Source organism: Calypte anna, chromosome 3 (genome assembly GCF_003957555.1).
Source record: "Calypte anna isolate BGI_N300 chromosome 3, bCalAnn1_v1.p, whole genome shotgun sequence".
Lineage (NCBI taxonomy): Eukaryota > Metazoa > Chordata > Aves > Apodiformes > Trochilidae > Calypte > Calypte anna.
In genome coordinates this window covers 62,138,412-62,162,679 of record NC_044246.1, presented here as the reverse complement: position 1 = coordinate 62,162,679, position 24,268 = coordinate 62,138,412, and the positions used below count along the sequence as shown (strand labels likewise).

At 38.8% G+C, this 24,268-nt stretch overlaps 1 protein-coding gene across 1 annotated transcript in view; it reads right to left on the bottom strand.

Moving 5' to 3' along the window:
- The window catches only part of THEMIS (thymocyte selection associated), a 75,637-nt gene that overhangs the window by 8,881 nt on the left and 42,488 nt on the right, over positions 1-24,268 (bottom strand). Inside the window, exon 5 of the mRNA XM_030448126.1 lies at positions 246-396. Coding sequence (XP_030303986.1) covers positions 246-396 — 151 coding nt within the window. The remainder of the gene's footprint in view (positions 1-245; positions 397-24,268) is intronic.

The following is a 24,268-nucleotide window of genomic DNA, read 5'->3' as shown; positions in this document are numbered from 1 at the left end:
AACCTACTGACTACTCATACTGCAGTGTAAAAAAGTGCCTAATACCGTGCTGCTGCAGAGAACTCTAATGAATGTTCCTTACAGCATTTATGGAGGATGAGCAGAAATATTCGCTTTTCATCTCTTTCAACTAAACCACAGATTCCAAGTGAAATCATGCAAGATAATCCTGCATGTAAATTATTTATCAGGGCAGGGCTTAAGCTTTGTTAGGTTAATAACGCAAACCATAAAGCTTAACTGACCTTTAATCACACTGGTTTCCACTAATGCAGCTTTCCCAGTCACGTCCTTATTCTCACGATGCACCAGATCGTTTTGACAACTAATTTGTAATTCCAAAACATCAGCAGCCAGATTTGAGTACAATTTCTTGGTGGTGTCTACACAGAAATTCTGAAATTACATAGAAGAGCACATTGATTTTACATGTAAAGTTACTCCAAACTGGATGCTTTCAGAAATGTGACACGAAAGAGCAACATTCTTTGAGTGACTTCAGTGAATTTTAACCGCGAATCTTCTGTTTGTCAAAGTGATTCATCGATCACATTTACCATAATGCTTGTCTTTGAAGCATGTACACTACAATATAACATGACAAGAAGGCACTCTAGGTGAAGAACATGTCTCCAGTCTTTTTTTTTCTTTTTTTTTTTTGGTGTGTGAAATCACACAAAGACAAGGAGACGGACTTATGTATCCCTTTTAATTGATACAGATTTCTATCTGATTAACTATTTTTATTGTATTGATCATTCATTTAATGAGTTCTGTTACATATTATATCACAAATTCATATAAAGTTTGACATTTCAATTACATCTATCCAGTACCATTAGCATAGTGAGTATAGTTAGATGATGGAATAATTAATTATAGTGTTATTGCACTTCAGAAAGTAAGTTATATGGCTGCAGCACTTGCACTTTATAACATCCTGGCTTGACACATCTATTTCCACAAGTCTATTTGTTTTTTTTTTTAATTATGAGATATTTATGTCATAAATCCTTTCAGTCAGTCATATTTTTCATCTGTGTAAATAAGAGTCAATTAAAAGTGTCAAAAAATATATTTTCAGTGCAATTATACAGTAGGTGCAGGGTAGACACAGAGCACATATTTTAAAAAATAATCAGTTCAGGTTTTCCATTTAAAATTAAATGTAGATATTCCTCAGCAATGAAAAAGCCCATCCTATTTGGATGGAGAAGGTCATGTTGGTAAAACTGTCAGTAGCTACACTATAATAGTCTGATCATTTTAGAATCAACCCACAATTTGTGAAAGCACATGAGCCTACATTTTATGACAAAGTGCCCCTTTTGAAAAAAGACATCAGCTAGCAACAAGTCATTGGTAACTGAGATAGAAAACTGGAGAGAGCATATTAAGAAGAGATGATGAAACCTGTAAAACATAGAGCCATTTTTCCTCAGTGGGTGGGTCACAATATCATGTAAATGGAAGACTATTTTTCAGTTAGAGGAATATACAGTACTTTTCCCCATTTTCTAATATAAATACTGCAAGCTCAATTTTCAGAGATTGACCGAGTTACAGTGTTCAGTGTAAGTTTGTGCAGAACAGGCTGTACAATGCTGGCTAGTGGTCTCCTTGGCTGCAAAAGAGCCTCTGAGGTCAAGCAAAGCTTTAAGCAGTGATGTAATTCAAAAAAACCTCAGGGATTTGTGGAAAAAAAAAAAAAAAAAAAAAAAAAAGAAATACAGCTGAGAAATAATTTGCAAAGGGGACAGAAATGTCAGAAGTAGTTATCCACAGAGAATAAAACAGCCCAATGGAAAAGACACCTTTCAAACTAGGACAATGCACTGTGGGATATCTTCACTGAGCTTGCAGGACCCTTGTCTTTCAGCAACAGAGTGTGGCTTTTCTTTGATCTCCAGTTTTCTCCATCACCTGCACCTGAACATCCCAATATGCACCACCTGTTTGCTGCAGGTCTGGTCTGGCAACAGGCACACACACTTTGCAGATAATCATTGAGAAATGTCTATCTTCTTCTTAAATAACAATTTTCCAAAGCTGCCACTAAACTTTTCCCATCCTCAGTATCACTCATACCTCTTTATCACAAATGAAAGGTCTTGCAAAGGACGGGGAAAGATGATTTTTCATAGGCAGAGTCTATGAAAGTTCAAATTATTTGGCATACTTAGCAAACAGAAAGCTTTCACTTAAAGGTCAGCTTTCAGGTAGTTAGAGAACCTTAATTTAAATATTTGACATTAGAAAATGTAATTTTTTTCTTCTGAATAATGAATTGTCTAATTTTCTTTTCAACTCCTTACTTAACATATTGATCCTAGCAATCAATATAATGAATGAATATGTTCAGAATATTTGATTTTGCATTGCCTTAACTAACTAAAAACAAGCCTTGGTATCAAAATAGAAAGATCCCCTCATTAAGAAGAAAGTAACTGAATTTTTTGCTAGTCTTATCAGTCACCATCCAAAACACACACTGTGATACAATGGTTACCTAGGGCACCCTGATAACAAGTTAAAATACTCAGAGCACAAACGGATTAAACAAACTGGATTGTCATCTCACTATATGCTGAAATCTGATATGGCTTTAACATTCTTAACAGCACTATAGGTAACAATTATACTAGAGACTAACAAAGATAAGATGCTTGTTAAACTGTGCAAGAGTTAAGACTTACAGTTGTCTTTCAAATACTAGGCAGGCTTAACAGCGTGGGGTTTCCACCTACAGGGAGTTATAATTCCATTCATTTAAAGAAGTCAGGATATCTGCCATGGTTTTCATTACTGCTACTGCCGGAAGAAACAGTGCTGCAGTTAAAAACTCATGATCTGAATCGCAGTCATTTTGTTATAACAGGCAACTCATGAAGAAACCCTGAATCCCGACATTTGGAAAATCCAACCAACAGCTACAGGTGCTTGAACTAAAAATTCTGCCCCAATGGCTAAGCATTGCCCTTACATCTCTTGGTTTGTTCATTGACCATAAATAACTCATAAGGCAAAGCATAAAGACATAAAGGTAAAATATCATGAGACTGTGCAGTCTCTCTTGGGAAATACGAGGTGTCAACAGGAGGTATCAAACAGGATACAAAAAAAGTGTCAGTGTTTGTCTAAGACGCACTAACTGAAAAGACAAAGGAAGCAAACTGAGTTTCAGCATGAACAACTTGAATTAATTTCCCTTGACTGCCTGGAAAGCTCTAAGCACTGCGTTGCTGTTTGTTCACGTTGCTGTGAGCTCACTTCAACAAGCAAGGCTTCCCTCCACTTGCCCCCTCCAGAAGCAGTGCAATCTGACAGTAGTTCTTATTCTTAGAAATGCACTGCACAAATGCACAATGCACTGAACAAATAGCAATGTTTTGCCTATCTGTGGCCTCAGTCACAAAAATCTTGTCCCACAAATGCCAGTTTCCCCCGTATCAAGTGTATGTTAGCATCTCCTGCTCATAGTTCCAGGTGCATTATCTGCTGGCTTAAAGAAGTTTATTCTCTTTGTTGTCTCCCTGTTTCTTTCATTGTTGTGCCTAACTGCTTTTTTAATTCATTTACATTTCTGATATCAACATGCTGTGGCAATGAGTTGTAGAGCTCTGCATTGTGTAAAATATCATTTGGGGTTTTGTTTTCTTTTTTTTACTGTTCTACCTCATAATTTCACACTGCCACTGTAAACCCTCTTGGCTCATTTTCTCCCTTCATTCAAGTTGTTACTCTTTTTCCTGAGCCATCTCTTCTTCAGGCTGAGACATTTCTAGTCTATTTCATCTTTTCTCTTACAGGAGCCAAATTTTAATCTGTGATGCACCAGGTCCTAAAATTACTGCTTTGTTGCAAGATACAGCCCCAAGTTACTGAAGACAGTACAGATATCACATGTGCATCAGACACAAGCATTTGACTGCAACTACTCAGGAAGCCAAGAAAATAGCAGAGCAGGTCTTACAATTAAAAGAAAACAGCTTTGGAGGGACCGAGCAAAACTAGTGTAACCTCTCAGACAGAATAGCAGAGAGAGAAGCTCTTAAAGCAAATAAGAAAAAAAAAAAAAGAAAAAAATAGGGAAGGCTGTTAAACCTGTTTTTTAAAAAATAGTATGTGTTCATAATACATATTTTGGTTATTTTTTTTCCTAAGTTGAAAAAGGTCTCAGCACCATCTAGAACATTCAGGAAAAAAAAAAATAAAAGAAGAAACACCATTTGTTTAAAGTACAGAAAAACGTGGGAGTAAATATGAAACCAACAGCTGTCACAGTCTCTGAAAATTCTGTGAGAGATATAGTGGCATAAACCAATCTGACAGAACTATGCTTTTCCAGACAGAAAGTCAAGCTGTTATATGATTACAAATCACTCTAGTGAAGAGGAGTACTCATTTGTCAGAGCAATCAGTGCTGGACACGGCACTACACCTTTGGAGTACATTTATTATGAGTCACCCATGCTAGTAGATAAAGATCATAAACCTTTTACTGCAGTCTTGAAAGACAGCTTGGAATGGCACTGGTTGCTGCCTTTAGAAACTCAAGCCAAAGCTCTGTGTGTATATAACATGGATATGTACATACTGCATTTGTTTTGCCATATACTGCATGGGTATATTTATCTGTAAAATGCTTAATTGCTGCATGCACCTTTCCCCCAGAAAAAAAAAAAAAAAAAGAAAACAAAACCAAAAAACCTCATAAAATACAGAGTGAAAGCGTGAAGACTAATTCTGCAGTCCAAACACATTTCACTGTTTCCAGACAAAAAACCCAACCAACCAACCATTTATCCTCACAAGCTACAAATGAAGATTCTGTAAGACACACAGCACTGTATTCATGAGGAAGGCCAAATCAGGCTGAACAAAGCTTTAGATTTCATTATTTTGGAAAACACTGTAAAGAATTTATGAGAGAAGGGTAGAGAGATATCAACCTAAGATTGTGTATTCATAGTTGCTAATTTATAGGGGAGGCCTCATGAGTTTCAAAGCAACCTACAGAATGACAACCTACTTGTATCATTTTGCTCCCACCTCCATTATATCTGCATGGCTTTCTGCAGTGACAGTCTGGAACTGCAGTGAATCTCAGAAGAATCACAGATTTTGAATCCTATACTGTATCAGTCCAGAACTGAGGTAAGTGCTATCACAGTCAGAGTCTTAGACCAACCTGAAACACACAACTGAATTCTTTTCTGGTTCGCAAGAGCATAAACTAGAGTAACTACCTTCTGGAATAACTGCATCAGTCATATTTACACCAATGTTAGTTAAAATAAAATTCCACCCACCTCTATGACTAGCATTAGGAATGTGTACTTCCCCCCAGCATATGGGAAATACAAATTCAAAAAATGGGAATACACATATGGAAACTGCTGACACCTTTCGGGAAATTGCGTTATTATGGCAGACAGTTAGGTCTGATTTATTCCACTGGAAAGGGAGCAATTACCTTTTGATTATTACTCATTTGTATCCCGAGGTAGCCTCCTTGTGTGATCTATTGGCAAGCCAACTTATCTTGCACATCAACTTAATTTTATGCAAGGGCACAGTGTACCCAGTTAAGGGTATTGACAAGGGTCTGTGATTTTGTAGTGAAGAATTTTAAGAGTCTTCTCCATTGCACTGATTCTAGGTCATGATATCAAGCCCTCATTTTCCACAGTCCATTGGAGTGTGGAAAAGGAGAAGAGCTAGTTAGAAGATGCTTCAGAAAGGCCATGGGCAATAAAAAGGATCTTCATTTAGCCTAATTAACATACAGAATGGGAACACTTTAAAGAATTATTATTTGCCTGCAGAACTCAGAAGGTACTATAAACTAGAGATGAACTGTTTTTGCCGAAGAAGGGATCAAGGTTATATCGTTTCAAAGACAGGAACAAAATTACATTATATCGTGAGCTCTTCTAAAAGAGTTAAAAGGGATATGAAACATTTAATCAAATTAAGCTTTTTTGATCAAGATTCAAGCAGGTTTACTTCCTCACAAAGTATTTTCTGCACATGCCAACAATATCACAATTAATTTGACTTTCATTGTCAATAGACTTTTGCAAGGGGAAGGCTATGAAATAAGGGCACAATAGATCGTAGTCAGATGCCCCTATAGGCTCATTCCTGGGGTTCAAACAATGTATCTGAAAAGTGGCATTTTCCTAACAGTAGGGACGGAATTAGTCCGTGTTCAGAGCTTCAATACAAATATTTTCATTTACAGAACAGAATGCAGAAGGAAGTCATACACACATTTCTGCAAAAATAAAAGCCTGTGAGCTGGAGCAACTATTCCGATGACATACCGAAAAAAAAAGAAACAAAGCATTAGGAAAAAAAAAAAAAAAAAAAAAAAAAGGGAAGGTGAGGACACCCGTGCGGTCAGGGGGGATCCGCGGTCCTGCCCGGGGTGTGTGTGGGGCATGCTGCTATCGGGAGGTGCCGGGCGGCGGGTACCGGGAGGCGCCACCGGGGGGCAGCATCGCCCAGACGATCCCCGAACGCGGGAAACGGCGGGAAAGCGGCCGCCGCCGGCTCACGCGTCACCGGGGGAAACGATACGTCATACTTGGCTTGCAAACTCTCATCTGACGAAGTTTTCGCCTTCTGGCACACCTCTTCTTTCCCTCTCCCCCCCCCCTCCCACCCCTTCCACCTCCCTGCACCCTTATTAGTTTACCGTAAGCATCAGAAAAATCTGAGTTGTATCTGGGAGAGAAAACCTTCTCGGTCAGATTTGGTGGTTTCTTGCGGTGATAAAAATCCGATAATTAAAGCTGAAGCTTAATGGTTTGGGGGGGGAGGAGGGCGAAGATAATGGAGGGGAAAAGGGATCCTGCCAACAGGATGTTCTTTAAAGAAGGGCTGCAGCATGTGCTCAATGCACACTTTTTAAGGTGATTTCAGGTGAGGGCTTTTAGGAGGTAATTAAACACTGCCACTTCTCACTGATAGTTCCCACAATTCAGGTAAGTTTTCAACAGCTGAAACAAGTTAAGTTGCATTATGCTATCACTAAAAACGTTCCTTGCTTGCTGCAGAAATTCAGAGCCCCAAGCTTTTTGTTCTTAATTCAATGACTTTCATGTACTCATTCACTGCTCACAGTACTCATTTAATCATTTATTGTTGAATGAGATCTTTTTCTTTTCCAAAATCTGTCGCAGAATAATACAGAGTATGTCTCAAGAGACTTTAAAACAAAGCTTTGCTACCAAAGGGTCTTTTATGTCAATGGGTAACTAGAGCTGCCAGCCTCTTTTCCCAGACATTTTTCTCCTGCTCTCTGTGTGTACAAGCAAAAGAGAACAGAAAATTATGTTGAGCACCCATGAGTGGCCTGGGACAAAACAATGCTGTATCAGCCAGCACAAAATCCCAGGCTTACACCTTCACTTATTAGTGTTACAAATCAAAAAAGGTGTTTTAATTTTTTTTTTTTATTATTATTTTTTCATATAGTTCAAATGCAAGAGCATAATGCCCTCCGAGGTCCATTTCATCCCTGTGCCTGCTGAATACAAAAAAGGGGAGTGGTTGTTTTCCAGACCCTCAGAGCAGAGAACATTTTTTTTTCATTTTTACTGTAATGCATATGATATAAATGTCACATTTATTTTTGCAGATATGTCTTTATCTAAAAGTCTGTTTTCTTCTGTGCTCTTGGTCTTAAAGAGCTCTTTATTCAGCACACTGTGCAGTGAAAAGTAAATAGAGTTTCCTGCACTTCACATGCTGGTAAACTGAACCGTGCTCTTTTCCACATGGCTTCAAAAAGTGGGTAGGAATGGGTGAGGCACCCCAGATGTCAGCTTTCCATATACCCTGACTCTTCACCCTGCCTTTGCTGCCAGCAGCACTGCCTGCCCACCCTGGCCAGAAAATGCAGCCATGCTTGTCAGTGCTCAGACACAGAAATTAGGCCTGGGCTGTCTCAGATTAGGCAATGAAACAGTTAGCAGCCCCCTGTGAAAATCCTGGTTTCCATGGCAGTCGTGGCATGAGAAAGGCAACCATGAATAAAAGCAAGGAGAGGACCCTGTTTGCTTGATGCCTTAATCCCAGGATAGGCTATGCTCTTCTCCTGCACTAACTCACTAGGTACTGAAGTTCTTTGGAGAAAAAATAAATGCTCTAAATATGTAAATTATTAAGATCTGCTTCTGTATTACAAATATATCTCACCTCAGCAAATGAAAGTGCTTGTTTGTTCAAAGGCTATGAAATGTTTTGTTTTGTGAAATCACCACTTAAGCAGAAGATGCAACTTCTTCTCACTTATCTTAATGGGACATTAACTGGAAATTTAATTACAAGGGAGAGCTAATTACCTGCAGGTTTGCCAAACTGCAGATGGAATCTATTCAGCAGAATGAAATCTGAATGCTGAAGCCGATGTGAACATCAAGTGCAGTTTAGTGTGGGGAAAATTAGAACTGAAACCAAGTGAGAAGAAGAATGAAATTTCCTGTAACTCCAGACACAGAACCTCAAAGCTGCCCCCATTTTCCCCTGCTGTCTTTCCCTCAGTCCTCAGATCTTCTCTGCCCCTAAAAAATGAAATAAAAGCCACATGGATTCAGAGCAAAATACATCTCAGTTGCTTTTCTTTGATGTTGTCCTAAGTGGACACCAAGGAAGAGGAAGGACAGAGCAAGGCAATCTTCTATCTCCAAATACACGGTAGCCCCTTACTATTTTCAGCTCGGGGAATTTCCTGAGTTTGACGTGGTTTGTCTATTAGTAACCCTCAAAGGGTCTCTTCCAAGTGTTTGTCCAGTCTCCCCTTGAACTAATCCACTTCCAGCCTCGTTCTGGCTCCCCTTGGTCTGAATGTATCCTGTCCCATTTCCTCTAATTGTGACCCTGCGGAGAGTGGGGAGGGGAGGAAGATTTTTTAAATAATTTTTTTTTTCCAAGTTCTTACTGCTGTGCTGCCCTTCCTAGCTGCAAGTCCAGCTGCAGAGCTCACACTGTGCTGCCTCTTACTGCATGACAGAAAACGCTGTGCGTGGCAGACAGCAGCCTCAGGAAAGCAGCAGGACACAGCTTTGGTAGGAATTAAATACTTCAGGCCAGATTCAGATTCTTAGAAACTGGGTGTAAATCTGGAGTCACACCCTGCAGTTCAGAAACATTACTCTGCCTTTACTCAGTCGTGGCTGAATTCAGCATCAGGCTTCTTCTTTCTGAAAATCATCTGGTTTCCAGGCCACAGTGGGGAATGTAACAGCAGGAGTGAAAGGAAAAATGGGTTATTTTATTAGTAAAATGTATTCTATTCTAACAGGTATTTCTGAAACATTTGGATCCCTTCAAGAATTTTGCCTTCTCAGACAGGTATACGTATATAAATGTATGCAGAGGTATGAGTATATAAATATTTCAGCCTGCCCACTAGAAGTTAGCCTGTCTTGGGAGAAAGAAAATATTCTGTCCCATTTTTCACTTCCCTCTTTCTTCTTTATTCTCTGACATATTTTCAAAGCTCTGCCACTGAATTCGCTCACAGCTGTGTTAAACTGCATAGTGGTGGTTAGTAAATCTGGCCAAGTCACAGAGGTTTGGGGCTTTTTTTGTCGATACTGAAAAATGTCCTGGAGAGAGGAGCTGGATTCTTCCTCATCAGAAAGGATGTTTGCATCCTGGAACTGCTGGCACGCTGCAAATTTTTTAACTCCCCCTTTAAAAAAAAAAAAAAAAGAAAAAGAAAAAAAAAAAAAAAAAAAGAAAAAGAAAAAAAAAAAGAAAAAGAAAAAAAAAAAAGAAAAAAAAAAAAAAAAGAGAGAGGTTTGCTGCTTCTAATTGCAAATACTTCTCAAATCTATTAAAAGAGGAATTTTTGGTCTGTTTCTGTCTGTTGGCATATCAGATTTTGAATTTCCTCAGTTCAGGGCAGGAAACAAAAAGTAAGGGAAAGGGCGTGGTAATCTCAGAGGTCTTTTCCAACTGTGGCAATTCTGTGATTCCAGTGTGTGAAGGTTTGCAAGGGCATTTGCTCCCTGGTATCAAAATGTAACTGTGTAATACAACATGCCCACCTCTGCCTCCCACCCACCCTTCTGGACACAGGAGCTGACTGGAGCTACAGAGAGCTATCCTCTCCAGAGAGTTGAGATTGTAGGACAAGACTTGGCACTCCAGCCACCTGTGATATTTATAAGGCCTTTCAAGATCATTCAAAATGAGCGAAGCGAGAAGAGAGATCTGTACAAATCCTAACCTGTTATTTTCTTGCTTTTCAGAAAAACAACCGGAAAGTCATCCTTGTAAGCAGCATGAGCAACAATGATGGAACTTCTCTCATACCCTAAGAAATGTCAGAAAAATAATGTTTTTATTAAGGCATATGGGTTCATTCATGGGACACGGATGGATGTGCCATTCTGAAGACTTCTTCCAGCACAGCATCACTATGCTTTGCCTCCTATATCTTCCTGGTGGTTACATGGCAATTAAATGTTTTCTTCCCTCTCAGTGGCTGTGGTTGCATCCTTGAAATGAATTCCTATTGCTCCTAAAGGAACTATTCTGGAGACAGTAGTTACTCATTTCAATGCATTCTGTTTATTTAGCATGCTATTAAAAATGTAAGCATGAAAATGTACCCACCGTCTGTACTGCAGAGCTATGGCTAAAGTTATAACTAAAGTAAACTACAGGTAAACTAAAATTCTCCCAGTATTGCCTCTTAAAATAATACTGGCTTTCACACTGAAACTGGAGCTAAATCAGATTAGAAAGGATTAAACACAATCTAAATCTAAAATTCTTTCACATTTGTGAAACATATAACAGAGAAAGTATGTGGGAAATAAGAAAGAGGAAGTCAGTCAGGAAATAGAAGTTCTTTCCTTTACACAATTCCTCTAAGTTTTTTGAATGGGGATTTTTTTTTTTTTTTTTTGAACATGAATGCTCTTGAGTAAACGAAATGTACATACTATTCCATGTTTGGACTTGAACATTTCAAAAAGGGAGAATGGACATCCCAGCTGTTCACCATCTCCTCCATCTCCCTCCATCTCTTGCAAATGCCACATACTTGTATTGTATGATTGATAAACAGTACTCCTAACAAAGAAACAATGTGGAGCCTTATCAGATATGTCACATTCCCTCCCTCAGTACGTGGTAAAAGCAAAAACTTCCAACACAGGATCTCAAGTCAAACAAGATGTCTTCAGCAGGTTTGTGAAGGCACATGCCAGCAACTCAGGTGGGCTGGCTAAAGCGTTGTGTTTTGTCAGATTTTAGCCTGTTACTCTAAGCCATTTTAATATTGTTCTTGAAGAGGATCCAGGACCTATGATTTCAGACAATCATAGAATCATGTTTTGAGATGTAAGGAACCTTAAAGATCACCTAGTTCTAACACCACTGACATGGGCAGGGACACCTCCCACTGAACCAGGTTGTTCAAAGCCTCATACAACCTGGCTTTGAACACTTCCAGGGAGGAAGCATCCACAGCTCCCCTGGGAAATCTGTCACAGTGTCTCACCACCCTCATAATGAAGAATTTCTTCCTAATACCTAACATAAATCTGCCCTGTTCCAGCTCAGAACTCTTCCCCTTGTCCTATCACTACATGCTCTTTTAAAAAGTCCCTCTCCAGCTTTCCTTGTAGCCTCTCTTCAAATGCTGGAAAGCCACTATAAGGTCTCCCCAGAGATTTCTCTTCTCCAGGCTGAACAACCCAAACTCTCTCAGTCTGTCTAGCCCTCTCATCATATTCCTGACCCTCCTCTGGATTTACTCAACAGCCACATGTTATTCGTATTTTGGGGGGCCCACAACTGCACGCAAAGCTCTCAAGCATTTAGGGCAGCTGTCAGAACCAGGGTGTGGAAGAATCCAATCACAAATGTTGGGCAATAACACCTTAAGAATTCATGGCTACTGCCTACTGATGAACCTCAGTTCAAACTCCCTCTGTAAGACTTTGGAGGGGATCAGTAACAGCACAATCCTCTGCAAGCACGCAGCAAGCTCTCTGAGGAGTTTTGAGCTGTAGCCAGTTTGCAGCCCAGATCACTTGACTTTTCAAGCCTGCCTAGCTCAAGATAACATGCCAAGTGGTGAGACGTCAGAGAATACCTCTGACTGGTCTGTTGAAACGGGTCAGCTCCTACAGACTACCATAGAAGTTAATACAAACTTGAAAGTGTAAGCAATTCGTCTTCATTGCTCTGATCTTTTTGGATTTTTCATAGCAAGCACTTCCAGTTGAGACCAAAGGTCTGGGTGAATCACATGATGAGTATATTGTCTGCATATGATCTGGTTAATGTTCTCACACAGTCCATGAGAAATAACAGTCTTCAAATTTGCTGGAAAGAACAAAAGTTCTCTTCAATTTTCAATCCCTGGGGAAATCTCCTGTGTATGTTTTCAGTACATGGCATTATCAAGATCCGCCTTGTCCCATGGTGAGCTCCTCTAGCACTGATGACAAAGCTGACAAAACTGAGTTCAGATCAAACAGAATAGAGCAAATTGGTTGCCATGGTCCCAGTCACCTGTCTTGAGAGGAGAGTTTCTTTGTAGTTCACCTACCAGTGACAATGTTCTAACCATAACTAATGGCAGATGGATGTGAACAGTCCATTACGTAAATATTCGTGCTCTGCGAGTATATTTAATGCAAGTATATTTAACAGGAGCCAACACCTTTCATTGGACACAGAAAGGTCTTTTAAGCTATATTTAAATATTTAGGTAATCTTTAGACCTTTAGGGCAGATTTTATTCTCAGTCAGACAGCATGCTTGACAAATAAGTCTCCTTTCACTGAAGGTTTTTATCTCACATCTGATCATCAAATGGTGTAGCTCAAAAGGAAAGCATAAAATTTCAGCCATAGTATGTTAAAAGATAGTGAAAACTAGTGACACCCTGATAAAACCTCAGTTGTTAGTTCCCCCATTCTGCAGATAACTTTAATGATTACACAGCTTTGAAAGCAGAGGGTGCTTCTCCTCAGCTCACATTCGAGTTCAGAATATGATCAGCTTCAGCAAATACTGTCTGAACTTTGCATGTAGTCTCAATGTACTAAACCAGGCCTTTTAAACCACTTGCCTGATAATTTTCTGGAAGACATGCTGAAGACATTCTAAATGCCATGCATATTCAGTAAACATGAAGTAAATAATTCCCATACTGAAAAGCCCTACAAGACTTCTACATTGGTAGGTTTTTAAGCATGGCTGTAGCTGACCAGTGCATGAAACAGCTGTTGTCATGGATGGACCTGCTGTGTCCTGTGTCTAGGCACAGACACAGCTGTTAAATCCTGAGCTGTCAGGGCAACTGCATGCATCTTCACAGTGTTTTGCCACAAGGGCCACAGATATACAACAGACAGAAGATCCTTTGAGCAAATCAATAATTGCTTGGTGGACAATGTTTCAAACTACTGACAAGAAAGTGCTTTTCTGTTTGCTCTGAGGACAAAGAGTGGCGTAATTCTCATGAGTTTGATCACATGGGACTACTTTGGTTTCCTCAGTCCACTGAATTACCTTGGGAATTTAGAAAGAGGATTTATTTCTACAGCCTACAATTTTATCTCATTCAGTCTTTGAACCTAGCTTAACTGTTCAGTTGCTTTCCAGTTCAGCTGCCAGCCTTTAAAAATAGAATGCTGTCTTCTCCCGAGGCTTAGTGCTCAATGTTCAGATGGCCAGCCAGGTCTTTTTTTCTGGTGTGACTACTTTCTTCTCAGGAGATGGAAATTGAGATGACCCCAAGCAAGCTCACAGAAGGTTTTAAAAGCGATTATTATGACATCAATCTTGTGCCAGTCTTGAGAGGTAATCTTTATAGTGCTATTACACACAAGAAAGACAACTTTCTCACTCTTATAAACCGTAACTAGTTCAAACCTGCAGACAAGACTTTCTCTCAGTGGTATGTGTCACGTCAGATTACTACCGTAGCTTTCATGCCCCACATCACAGAGGAGACTGTAAGCAGCATTGCAGGCTGGTCTCCAAGATCTACCAACTCAGCTCTCATGAATAGGCTCCAGGAGCAAAAAGGAGAGAGCATGTCTGATCAAACTGGCAGCATTGGCAGCAACAGGACTATTTTTTCTCATCTGATCTCCAGTGTCCCCTCATTTCCAAAATCTCTCCCACAACTTGCAAAGCAGAGGAGAGGAGAGGCAGGAGAGGAGAAAGCTGGGCTCTTGGCTGAAGTAGCAGGAGTTCAACATCGCTGCCTGAGGAAACTGCTCAGGGTAGCCAGCCAGAAATGCTGGGGAAGAAAGACTCACCACAGGTAGCTGTGAGAAGACATTTGTCTGTGCAGACCTGTTCTCTTCTGTGTCTTTCACCAAAAGCATTGATTGTGGAAGTACAATGCTGTAGAGGGGCACAGCATTGAGCAGATAAAAAAATGTCCCTGCTCCAGAAAAACAATTCCCAGCTGTGCCTTCAGCTGGGTACCACGAAGAGATCAACACTGTTTCAAATCATGCAGACATGCATGAGGCATGTGGCAGAAGTGAAGTTGTCTGAGCTGAAGCAAAATACTGAACCTAAAATGACACCGGCCAAGTCACAGAAAGATGAGGTGGCCAGTGCATGTTTGAAGCCGATTGAAAAATTACTTGCTGAGACTTTAATGAAAGCAACACAAATTCTCAAAAGCATTTGGCTGGTTTGGGCTAATGCTGCTGCCTTAACCCAGTAAGAAACAGATTATTTCAAGAAGAATACATAATCAGCTGGAGTAAATCAGTCTATTAAAATCAGTGTGCATCGTTGTGTGAGCACAGCTATGCACATGGGTGTTTATAGGAGCAGAGCCTCAGAGACTGGGACCCTGCCAACACATTCACACATACTTAAGTTTACTACAGTGAACAATCCTATTTGGCAAGCAGAAAATCTCACCGTAGTGTTGCATAAGCCTAACAGTTGGCAAGATCAGGACCCTAGACTCAATGTTTTCTACATCAAAACACATTTCTGGCACTAAGAAAATTATAGAATGTAGCTGAGTAACCTGTCAGGTACACAAATCCTGTCTGTATTAAACCAAAAAGTATGCAGAGAAGTTGTCTTTCCATGGATGAGGTCAGTGTTTCACATATTGTGGGTGCTGCCGAAATCCAAATAATAAACAGAGAAAATAACTTGCATCATTTATTGCTTTGCTTTGTGGATTTATGAGAAAGCTAACAAGGAAAAAGAAGTATCTACAGCTTGTGATCAGTAATTCTGTGGTTTAATAGTCTTTTGTTTACATAGGTGCAGAAAACTTGAAAACTGACAAATCCATCTATGATTTCTGTGTACCTGGTGACATATGAAAACAAAGCAGATCTCAGGTTAGCCTCACCTTCCAACATTTCTTTCAGTTGGTAGGATAACTAATAAGATCAACAGCAGGTGACACCGCATGTAACAATGGCTCTTGGAAGAAAATGCTCTAATCTACCTGGAGTTGGACTAAAATACCCCATTAATTTCACATGGATCATCAGAGAGCATCTGTGAGGTAGCAACAGTTTGTGGATAACACAGCCCTGCTTGCCAAGCAGAAGCCTTCTCTTCAGCATTCCTCATTTTCTAAGACATACAGTCTCAAATTCTGCATTTTTGACTGAAATCATGGAAAGTGGTGTGAATTAAAAAGCTGTGTCATAGGCAACCTGAGGATACCCCAGATTCCTTCTTTTGAGCCGGAATTTGTCACACCAGCAGCTTCTGACTCCTCCTAGCCCATTTGGCCACCTCTATAACCATCATGGTATCACTCACTGACATTGCAAAAAGGGACTTCACTGCAAGAAGGAGTAAGAAGCCATACTTGAGGTAGAGCCCTTTGAAACTATTGAGTTTCACCATGCTCTTCTTTGAGCAAACTTTTTCAGGAAGTGGTTTGTGGGGTTTTGTCACACAATGGTTTCATTTTAAGTTTGGGAGGTTGGGTGAAAGAAGCCATTTGGAAGAAATTGGGTGAAAAATTTACATATATCATTAAAAGCTTCAGGAAGTCTTGGTTCCTGGTACAAAGTAGGATTTCAGTGGAATTTTCCAGTAAGATTTATAAGAGCTTGAATTTTGATCAATCATGCTTATGTTCAAGATTTTTAAAAAGCAGAAAGAAAAGACCTTGTATTTTAAACTAGCTTATGTAGTCTACCAGTTCTGCAGATTAATTTAGTAAATGCTATATAAACATTTTCTAGTGTCTTAGAACTTAATATTATTAAGACTGCAGTTATGAAGTTGTTTTTTTTTCTTTTCTTTTCAGAAAAGAATTATTTGCACCATTCATGTAGTTAGAGGAAGAAAGCAGAGGCTATAAAATACTCTGCTCCTAAAAGCAGTATTATTCATAGAAATTTCCAGGTTTCAATAATCCTCATCACATTTCTCTTACAAACTTCAGAAGATTCTCTATAGAAATTTCATAAAGTAGCTATCTAAAACTTCTATATTTAGCCCTGGATTCAAGCAGGTATTCATTTTTTGTGACTTTACAGGTACAACGGGTACATTGCTCCTGGCAGACTGGCAAGATAGCACACAGGAATTATCTCATTTAACTGTAGATCAATGCCATGACTGCAGCTATAAAATTGTAGGCAAATTGTACGGTAACTACAAGGTTATTATCAATCACTTTTAGCTCTGCAGTGGCACAGAAGAGAGGATAGACACCATAATAGGCTCTCAGCTGAGTACATTTCATTAATATACTCTGTTTTCTTCCAGTCTTGAACAACTCTTACTCTTGATGGCTACTTTTGTCTTGATAGTGATAGATAAATCAGCCCAGGTTCAAGTAAATACATCAAGATTAGTGATGCTTTTCTTCTTATAAATGAAAAAGTTTATTCAGTTATTTATTACTTTCTAGAAATGTATCACACTGGCATTTAATAAAATCAACCAGTATGTTTCTGCTTTCACTTGGTAATTATCAAGTCACAGTCCTAAGTGGAAGACAAGGCAAACCAAAGGGGTGTAGTTATTTCCAGAGTAGGCAGGTGTTACTTTACTAAACACAGTAGTGTTACAGAGGCATAAAATCAAGATGATGGTCAATCCCCCCTGTAGTGTTTCTCAAGAACTGATCAGATTTTAGCGGGCAATACATATAGGCAGGAATGGGACCCATGCTATGTCCCTGCTCCTTTATTGTCAATGGCTGTGAAGTCATTTAAAGATTTAAAGCAGTAGTACAAAGCAGCAGACTTTATCCTGTGTTAAAATAATCTTTTTTTCCCATCTGAAATATTTCCTTTAAAAATTACCCTTTTAGGAACATTTTTTTAATTCCTGAAAAAAATATCAGATATTCGTCTGACTTCACCTCTCTCACGGACATGTTGGAATTTAATGTTCTGGGCCAGAGAAGCAGTTGTAACACACATTGTCACAGAGGTTTTTCTTTAAGATTTTACTCCAGAGATCTGTGTAAAGTAGTCTCTTACTCCAGGTTTTCTTTATACCTGCCTATATTTCATCTTTCCACCACAAAGAGAGGAAGAGAGGGCCTTCCAGAAGAGTAAGGTGGCAAATTTACTACTGCTATCAGTAGAAAATTGTTGTAATTCAAGAAAAAGCTGTCTGGTGATGATCTCCCACTACTTCATTTTGCAAAAATAATAACTATTAGTATTTCACAAGGATATTCTAACAGAGAACTTCTTGCAAGACTGTGGTATCAATGTATAGGGACACATTAAACCCTCATGCCAAGTGCATCCTTCCAAGGACACAGTTAATTCAAGCTGAAAACTAACTGCTGACTTAAAAAATACTGTGGCTATTGTGAATGCAGTTTGTAGGTTGATGGTTTGACAAACTTCATATCTGGCAGCTCAGTCTATTTTTCTCCCCAAAAGGTGCAGAGATAATTTCCTATCCAGATATTTAGTTCAGGACAAAACAGGTGTGGTAGCCAAGAAATCTAGTTACTAACCTGCTGAGTGACTGCAGGCAAGTCATCTGCTGGCTGTTCCATCTGCCATGCCTTCTCCATCTATTTAGAACACAGGGATGTCTGCTACTCACTGCAGGTTTCTGCAGGGCTCAGAGACCCCAAGACCCTCCCTCCACATGGGCCTGTAGGTGATACAGTGACTGTAAATATCTGTGCAAGGGATCTTTATCACTGCACCGTTTCCTAGTGGAATTTCATTTCATCAAATATCTCACCTTTATTTTCCAGTGATTGGCCAAGGCAAGAGCCCAGGTGTGAAAAGCCCTCCAGCTGCCTAGAACTGAAGCTATAGACAGCTGCAAGAGTATTAAATACCTCCCCAGGATACTTAGAGCTAGCAGCAGTCTTTTGTTCCTGTCTCTTTTCATATTACCCTTATACAGTTCTCTTATTTAGCCAATGCTAACATGAAAATTGTGAAAAAAAAAAATAATAAAATAATATATATATCAAGCTTGCCTTAGTAAATTTATATTGACAAAATATACACACAAACACATAAATATTTATATATTATAAAATATACATATTTTGAATACAGAATGCTGTAATCTTTCTAAATGAAGCAGAGGTCTGAGGTAAGAAAAATTCCAGTGTGCTATGGTTACGGATGCAAAGATGAGTTCATTTAAATACAGTCTGCCAGTAAAGAAAACTGTTTTCATCTCTGTACACAGTATTGAAATAATTCTGTCTCCAGCAACTGATTTGCCTATCATCAAAATAAAGGTATCCTTGCAGAAGTTGTTTATCTGAACCCCAGTATATTAAAACTTCTGAGAAAAACATGGTTCCTCAAGACAAAGAGTTGCCTTTTAAGAGGGTTCACTATATATTCTGGTCACCATGACAATAATAATCAGTCAGCTCACAGTGTTATCTGAGACACCACAGGGACCTGACATACATGAAATAGAAAGCAGAACGCAGTACACTGTATTCCACCAGGCTGCAAGGCAGGTAAGCACTGATGAATAACAAGTTTAAGTAACAGGCACAGAATCAAATACTATTAAGCAATGGGATCAGTTCATAGCTTCCCCCACTGCCCATCAGGCAGGCCACATGAGTTTTCCATTTCAGTTACATCAACTATCAGACCAGCCTTAACCCTGATACATCTTTTTCTGCAGATTTTTTTTTTGCATGTGGCAACCTTTTTTCAGCAAGGAACTTCTCTTCTTTGCTGTTGTCAAACAAGAAAACTCTCTTATGCTTATGAACATGCATACATAGCTGTCTGCTTGCTACAAATAAATTTTGACAGAAGGAAAGGCTGATGTGCAAGACTGGCAGCACCAGAGCTGGACCACGGCTACGCAGAAGTATGCCTCAGGTACCACCAAAGCAAATATTCCAGCAATTAATTCTGAGGACAAAACTAGCTGTAAAAAAAGATTACAGCCTTCACACAATTACTAACATGAGACCTGAAAAGTAGAAGCACATTTGTTGTCTTAATTGCAGGGTTCCTCTGAAATGAACTGCCCCACTTACAGTAACATTGCCAGTTGGCAGGTGAGGCTGTTGTAAAATCCATCACTATTTAGTCAAAAGCCCTAGGGTGAAGTTCTGTGCTGTACAACAAAAAGTTTACAGCTGAGAAACGGAGAGCTTTGATGGCTTAAAGCAGTCTTCTTACCATCCAACTTTTAGCTGCCCCAGGAGCTATAGCTGACACTGACCACTTTTGTGGCCTACTACTTTTTTTTTTTTTTTTTTTTTTTTTTTTTTTTTTTTTTTTTTTTTTCTTTTTTTTTCTTTTTTTTTTTTTTTGCATGAGCTACCATCCAAGGATGTATTTATTTCAGTCAGATGAAGTGAAGAAGGCATGCTTGGTAAAGGAGAAATGGATGATAGGAGAAAGAACAAAATTGGGGAAGTGAAGAGGAGCTGTTCAAATTAACTCATTGCATCTGCCTTAAGTCATACAAAAAGATATAATTTAACCCAAGGGCAACACCTCTAAATGGTAATTTATTTTCAAGAAACAATTTAATGACATACCCCTACTTGAGTGCCTGGTACTTTACATACAAATAAAAATGGCAAATCCCTTCACTTCAGTGTTGTCATCTAAATTAAACTTTTGAGACAAAGTATAAATTAGCATAGTCCCACTAATGCTGGAGGAATAATTTATGCACCAGAAGAGGAAATAGTACGGGGAAAAGACACTTTTTGACTGTAAACCACCAACCCGGTCCTGATTGGCTTTATTTAAATTATTAATGCTCTTGGGCACCTGCAATGACTCAATGATTTTACAACATATGTAGATCTGGAGAGTCTGTGTATATATTAATGAAGCAATGGGAAGAGACTTCACTTCTTAAGAAGGGGAAATCCAAAGATGAGCCATGTAGAACAAGGGAATTCTATAACCAAGACTTTTAGGCTGCTCACATAAAAACCCTACAATTTTGGCTTTAAAGGCCACAAATGCCAGCAGGGAAAATGCTCATAAAAATTATATAAGTTCACATTTAAAGAAAAAAAAAATCCTCTGTATTAATTATTGTCAGAGCCAATGTATTCTCTGAGCTTTCATGTCTTTCTGAAGAAAAGCAACAGCACTAGGGTAGATGTGAGAACAGACTGCAAGCTACTTGTATTACCTGTATCCACTAATGGGATGTAATTTCTTGCCTGAATGTGTATCAGTCAGAAAAACATGGTAAAAAAATAATAATTTTTGCTGTAATGGAATTTAAAGCCTTGTCCAGAAAATATTAAAGTGATACAAGTTATAGCCAGAAGGAATCATGCCTCTAAACTCAGAGAAGAGAATCTAAGACACTATCCATCAAGATCAGTGGTCTCAATGACATGGCTGCATTCAGCACAGCCTTGAAGCCAAAGCATTTGCATTTTATTGCAACTGGCTATGATCCCTTCAAACAGAGGGACTACAACTGGGCTATTCATCTTTCATTGGTACATTGATGGCCCTTCAAAGGTGATCTAATATAATATTTTGGGGGGGTTTTCCTTATCAGAAGACATTAGGCAGTGGTACTTGGAGGCATGTATGAAGACGCTGTCTTGATGCAAGATCATTTGCATCACAAGACACAAGACTTGTTGTCTTGATGCATTAACACTTGTTAAATGTTCCTTGGGATTGTTCAGAAGTCAATAGCTATGCTTTTATTTTCCCACTACTAATTCCCTTTATTTCAAAACACTGCTGATGTTTTATCTTCTCAAAGAATATATACAAATATTCCCACAAAAAGCAAATAAAAAAAAAAAGTATTTGATGTTAAAAATTTTCATTTAACTATTTTAAGAGAAAAACTATTTATGGTAGGAGAGTAGGTAGTGCTCTTGACAGATGCATTAGTGAGTGCTCCATCCTCTGAGCTTCTATGGAATATGCTTGACTAGGAACATTCTACCCATTCATGTTCTGCAAATTGAATGACAAGTGATGTTTTCCCAGACTATCAATTTATTAAATGGGGATTTTATATCAACCCATTTCTTGTAAGGTGTGGACACAGGTTAGGTGGATAAAAAACTTTTTTACAGATTAATGTTGCATTTGTTATTAGACTAGGCAGAAGTGAATAGAATTCCAACAAGAAACAGTACTTTTTCTGATTTTTGTTTCTTGCTCCATAGAAGTAGTGTTTGAAACAATGTGACGGCATCTTTCCTTAACTGAGCAAGCTTTTAAATGTAATGCAACAATGGGTGCACAAAAATGCTCTTAGTGATTGCATATCAGTAGATAATCATCTTAGATTTGAAACAAAGTCTTGTTTATGTCAATCTATTATGTAAGCCATGTAAGCTATGACCATTTCAGGTAACTTAATAGAAAAACCAAACTTATTACCCTTAAGGCAAGGGCTCCCCATTTGGTGAGGTGTTTTGTAAATCATAATTCTCTATAAATTAAATTTATTCACAGACATCTTCCAGATCAAAGAGAAATGCTAGTGAAATAAAGATCAGAAAGTAACATGAAAGAAAAATAAATTTACATTGTTGCACCTATTAATGAAAATATGGACTCTGTGTGATTAGTAGCTGGGGACACATCTCTTAAATACTGAAGAAAAAAATAATTTCAGTACGAAATTATTCCACAGATGGTTTCTTTTATCTGCCATTGAAAATTATCTAGGACAGAACTTCAATGCAGTGAGATGCTTGTGTAATAAGCATGAATGAAATGGATTGATAATATTCAAAAAGAAAAGGAAAGCTAAAAAATTTTGTACTTCTGTAATGCTATATTTGGCAGTGAGGAAGGGGGTAGAGATGACCTATTCAATTATACAACCCTATATGAATGGGGCTGAATTTTAGCAAATTGTTACAATTTAGGTACCAATGATGGATGGAAAACCATGACACATGGACACTGCCTTATATCTAAAATGGAAGCTGAAGAGACACATTGGCAAGTGCAATGTTTCAGTACATAGAAATTACAATTTATGGCAGAAATACAAACCATACACATTTATTTCAATGTAAATGGATTTTTCAAAAGTAAATTCATGTAATTAAAATTTTCTTTGTCACAACAAAGGTTTAAAAACGGCTTTTTTGTTTTTTTTAATTCAAGCTGGTACTTTACATCTTCACTGGCAGTGAAGATGAAGGCTGCAGAAATCCCTATTATTTATCTTTTCATAAGAAAGGCATTGGGCATGCTATAGGTTGAGACTCACAAAATAAACACTTTTCATCTTTTCTGACTTACTGTGTGTGCATGTTTGCAGAGGGCAAAGGATACTTGTCAAGAATTTCAAGACTTCAAACAAAGATTTGTCCACTAAGCAAACACAACCTGTTTTAAATAAGAGTTTGAAAAAAATGAAAGTCACAGGTCTCACTTCTGAATGGCCCTTGAAACATGCATGGATTTTCTCACCTGTGTCCCCAGTTCCTGTTTGAAAAAACGCTGCAAAAGCGAAGTGGTGAATGAGAACAAGGATCTTGTAGACATTCTACAATGCAGTGTGGCCTTCAATTACCAGCATTGCTAGAGCTGTGGAAACAGGAGGACCAGCTTACATTTGAATTCTTACTTTATCGCTTTGTCCAGAGAGAACTGGCATGACAGTATTTAGTTTTATTAAGGAAAAACAAATCTGAGAAACAATTTTTCCAGCCCTATTAAGTCATTACTTATGTTTCTACTGAAAACCCTCTCACTTTGGCAGGAAGGAAATGCGCACAACAGGAAAACATGGATCTTCAATCCTTTACTTTGAGGATATACTTGTAAATTAAATCATGTTTATGCGTGCTTCTCTGCAGGAATGAACTTTATCCTTGATATGCGTAAGAATCAAATTTCCATGCCCCATGAAACTCATATGCCAAATACCTGGGAGCACCAAAAAGGAAAGACATGAGAGCATCCCATAGGCTGGGGATGAATACAGTCCTCTGGGAATGTGATTTTTCCTCTACATATGGGTATGTTGTCACAGGGACACCTAAGCCTCTTTTGTATCAGCAGCCACAATGCAGTGAACCTTTCCCAACATAAATCCACTAATCACACATGCAGTGTGAAAAAGAGAGGCCTGTCATTCCATTCAGGCAAATTATTATCCCATGGGTGGAGTTCAGATCAAGGCACAAACAGGTACCTAACTACATGCACCTATCTACATGCTCCGTATCTCCTTGCTCAGACTACAGCCACGGAACCTCATGAGTACAATTAAAAAGTGATTCAGCTAACCACAAAGTGTCTATGTGACTCTCTAGGCATCACTGACAGTACAGGCCATAACAGAAGCTTAGAGATGTAGCATGCCCATGGCCATCTAAGCAAAGGCACCTTTCTCTGGTCACTGTTTAGTGATGGCCCAGATCTATAAGAAACACCTGTGCCAGCATCCTCTCCCTAAACAGATATTCCATATCTATGTTTCCTGGAAGAAGTTTCAATTCCATTATACCAAATGGAGCTGTATTTCCTTAAAGCAAGTCTGTACATGTCCCATGAGATGGACCTACCCAAGCACAGACAGCCTAAGACAGAATAAAGGCATCAAATACAGTCACAGCTGAGCAACTAGAGAAAGAGTAGAGCAGCCAAAAGAGTACTGGTAGTATGGGTTTCAGGAAGGAAACCATTTGGTACTGCCTAATTGAACAGAATCAGCTAGAAAAAATCACCACTCTGACAGGCATTTCCATAGTGGAGCAGAGGTTTTGTTGTGGTTACATCTGAACGACACTATATTTTGAGATGAACCCAAGCACAACATTTTTGTTAAGTGTGTATACAATATATAAGCC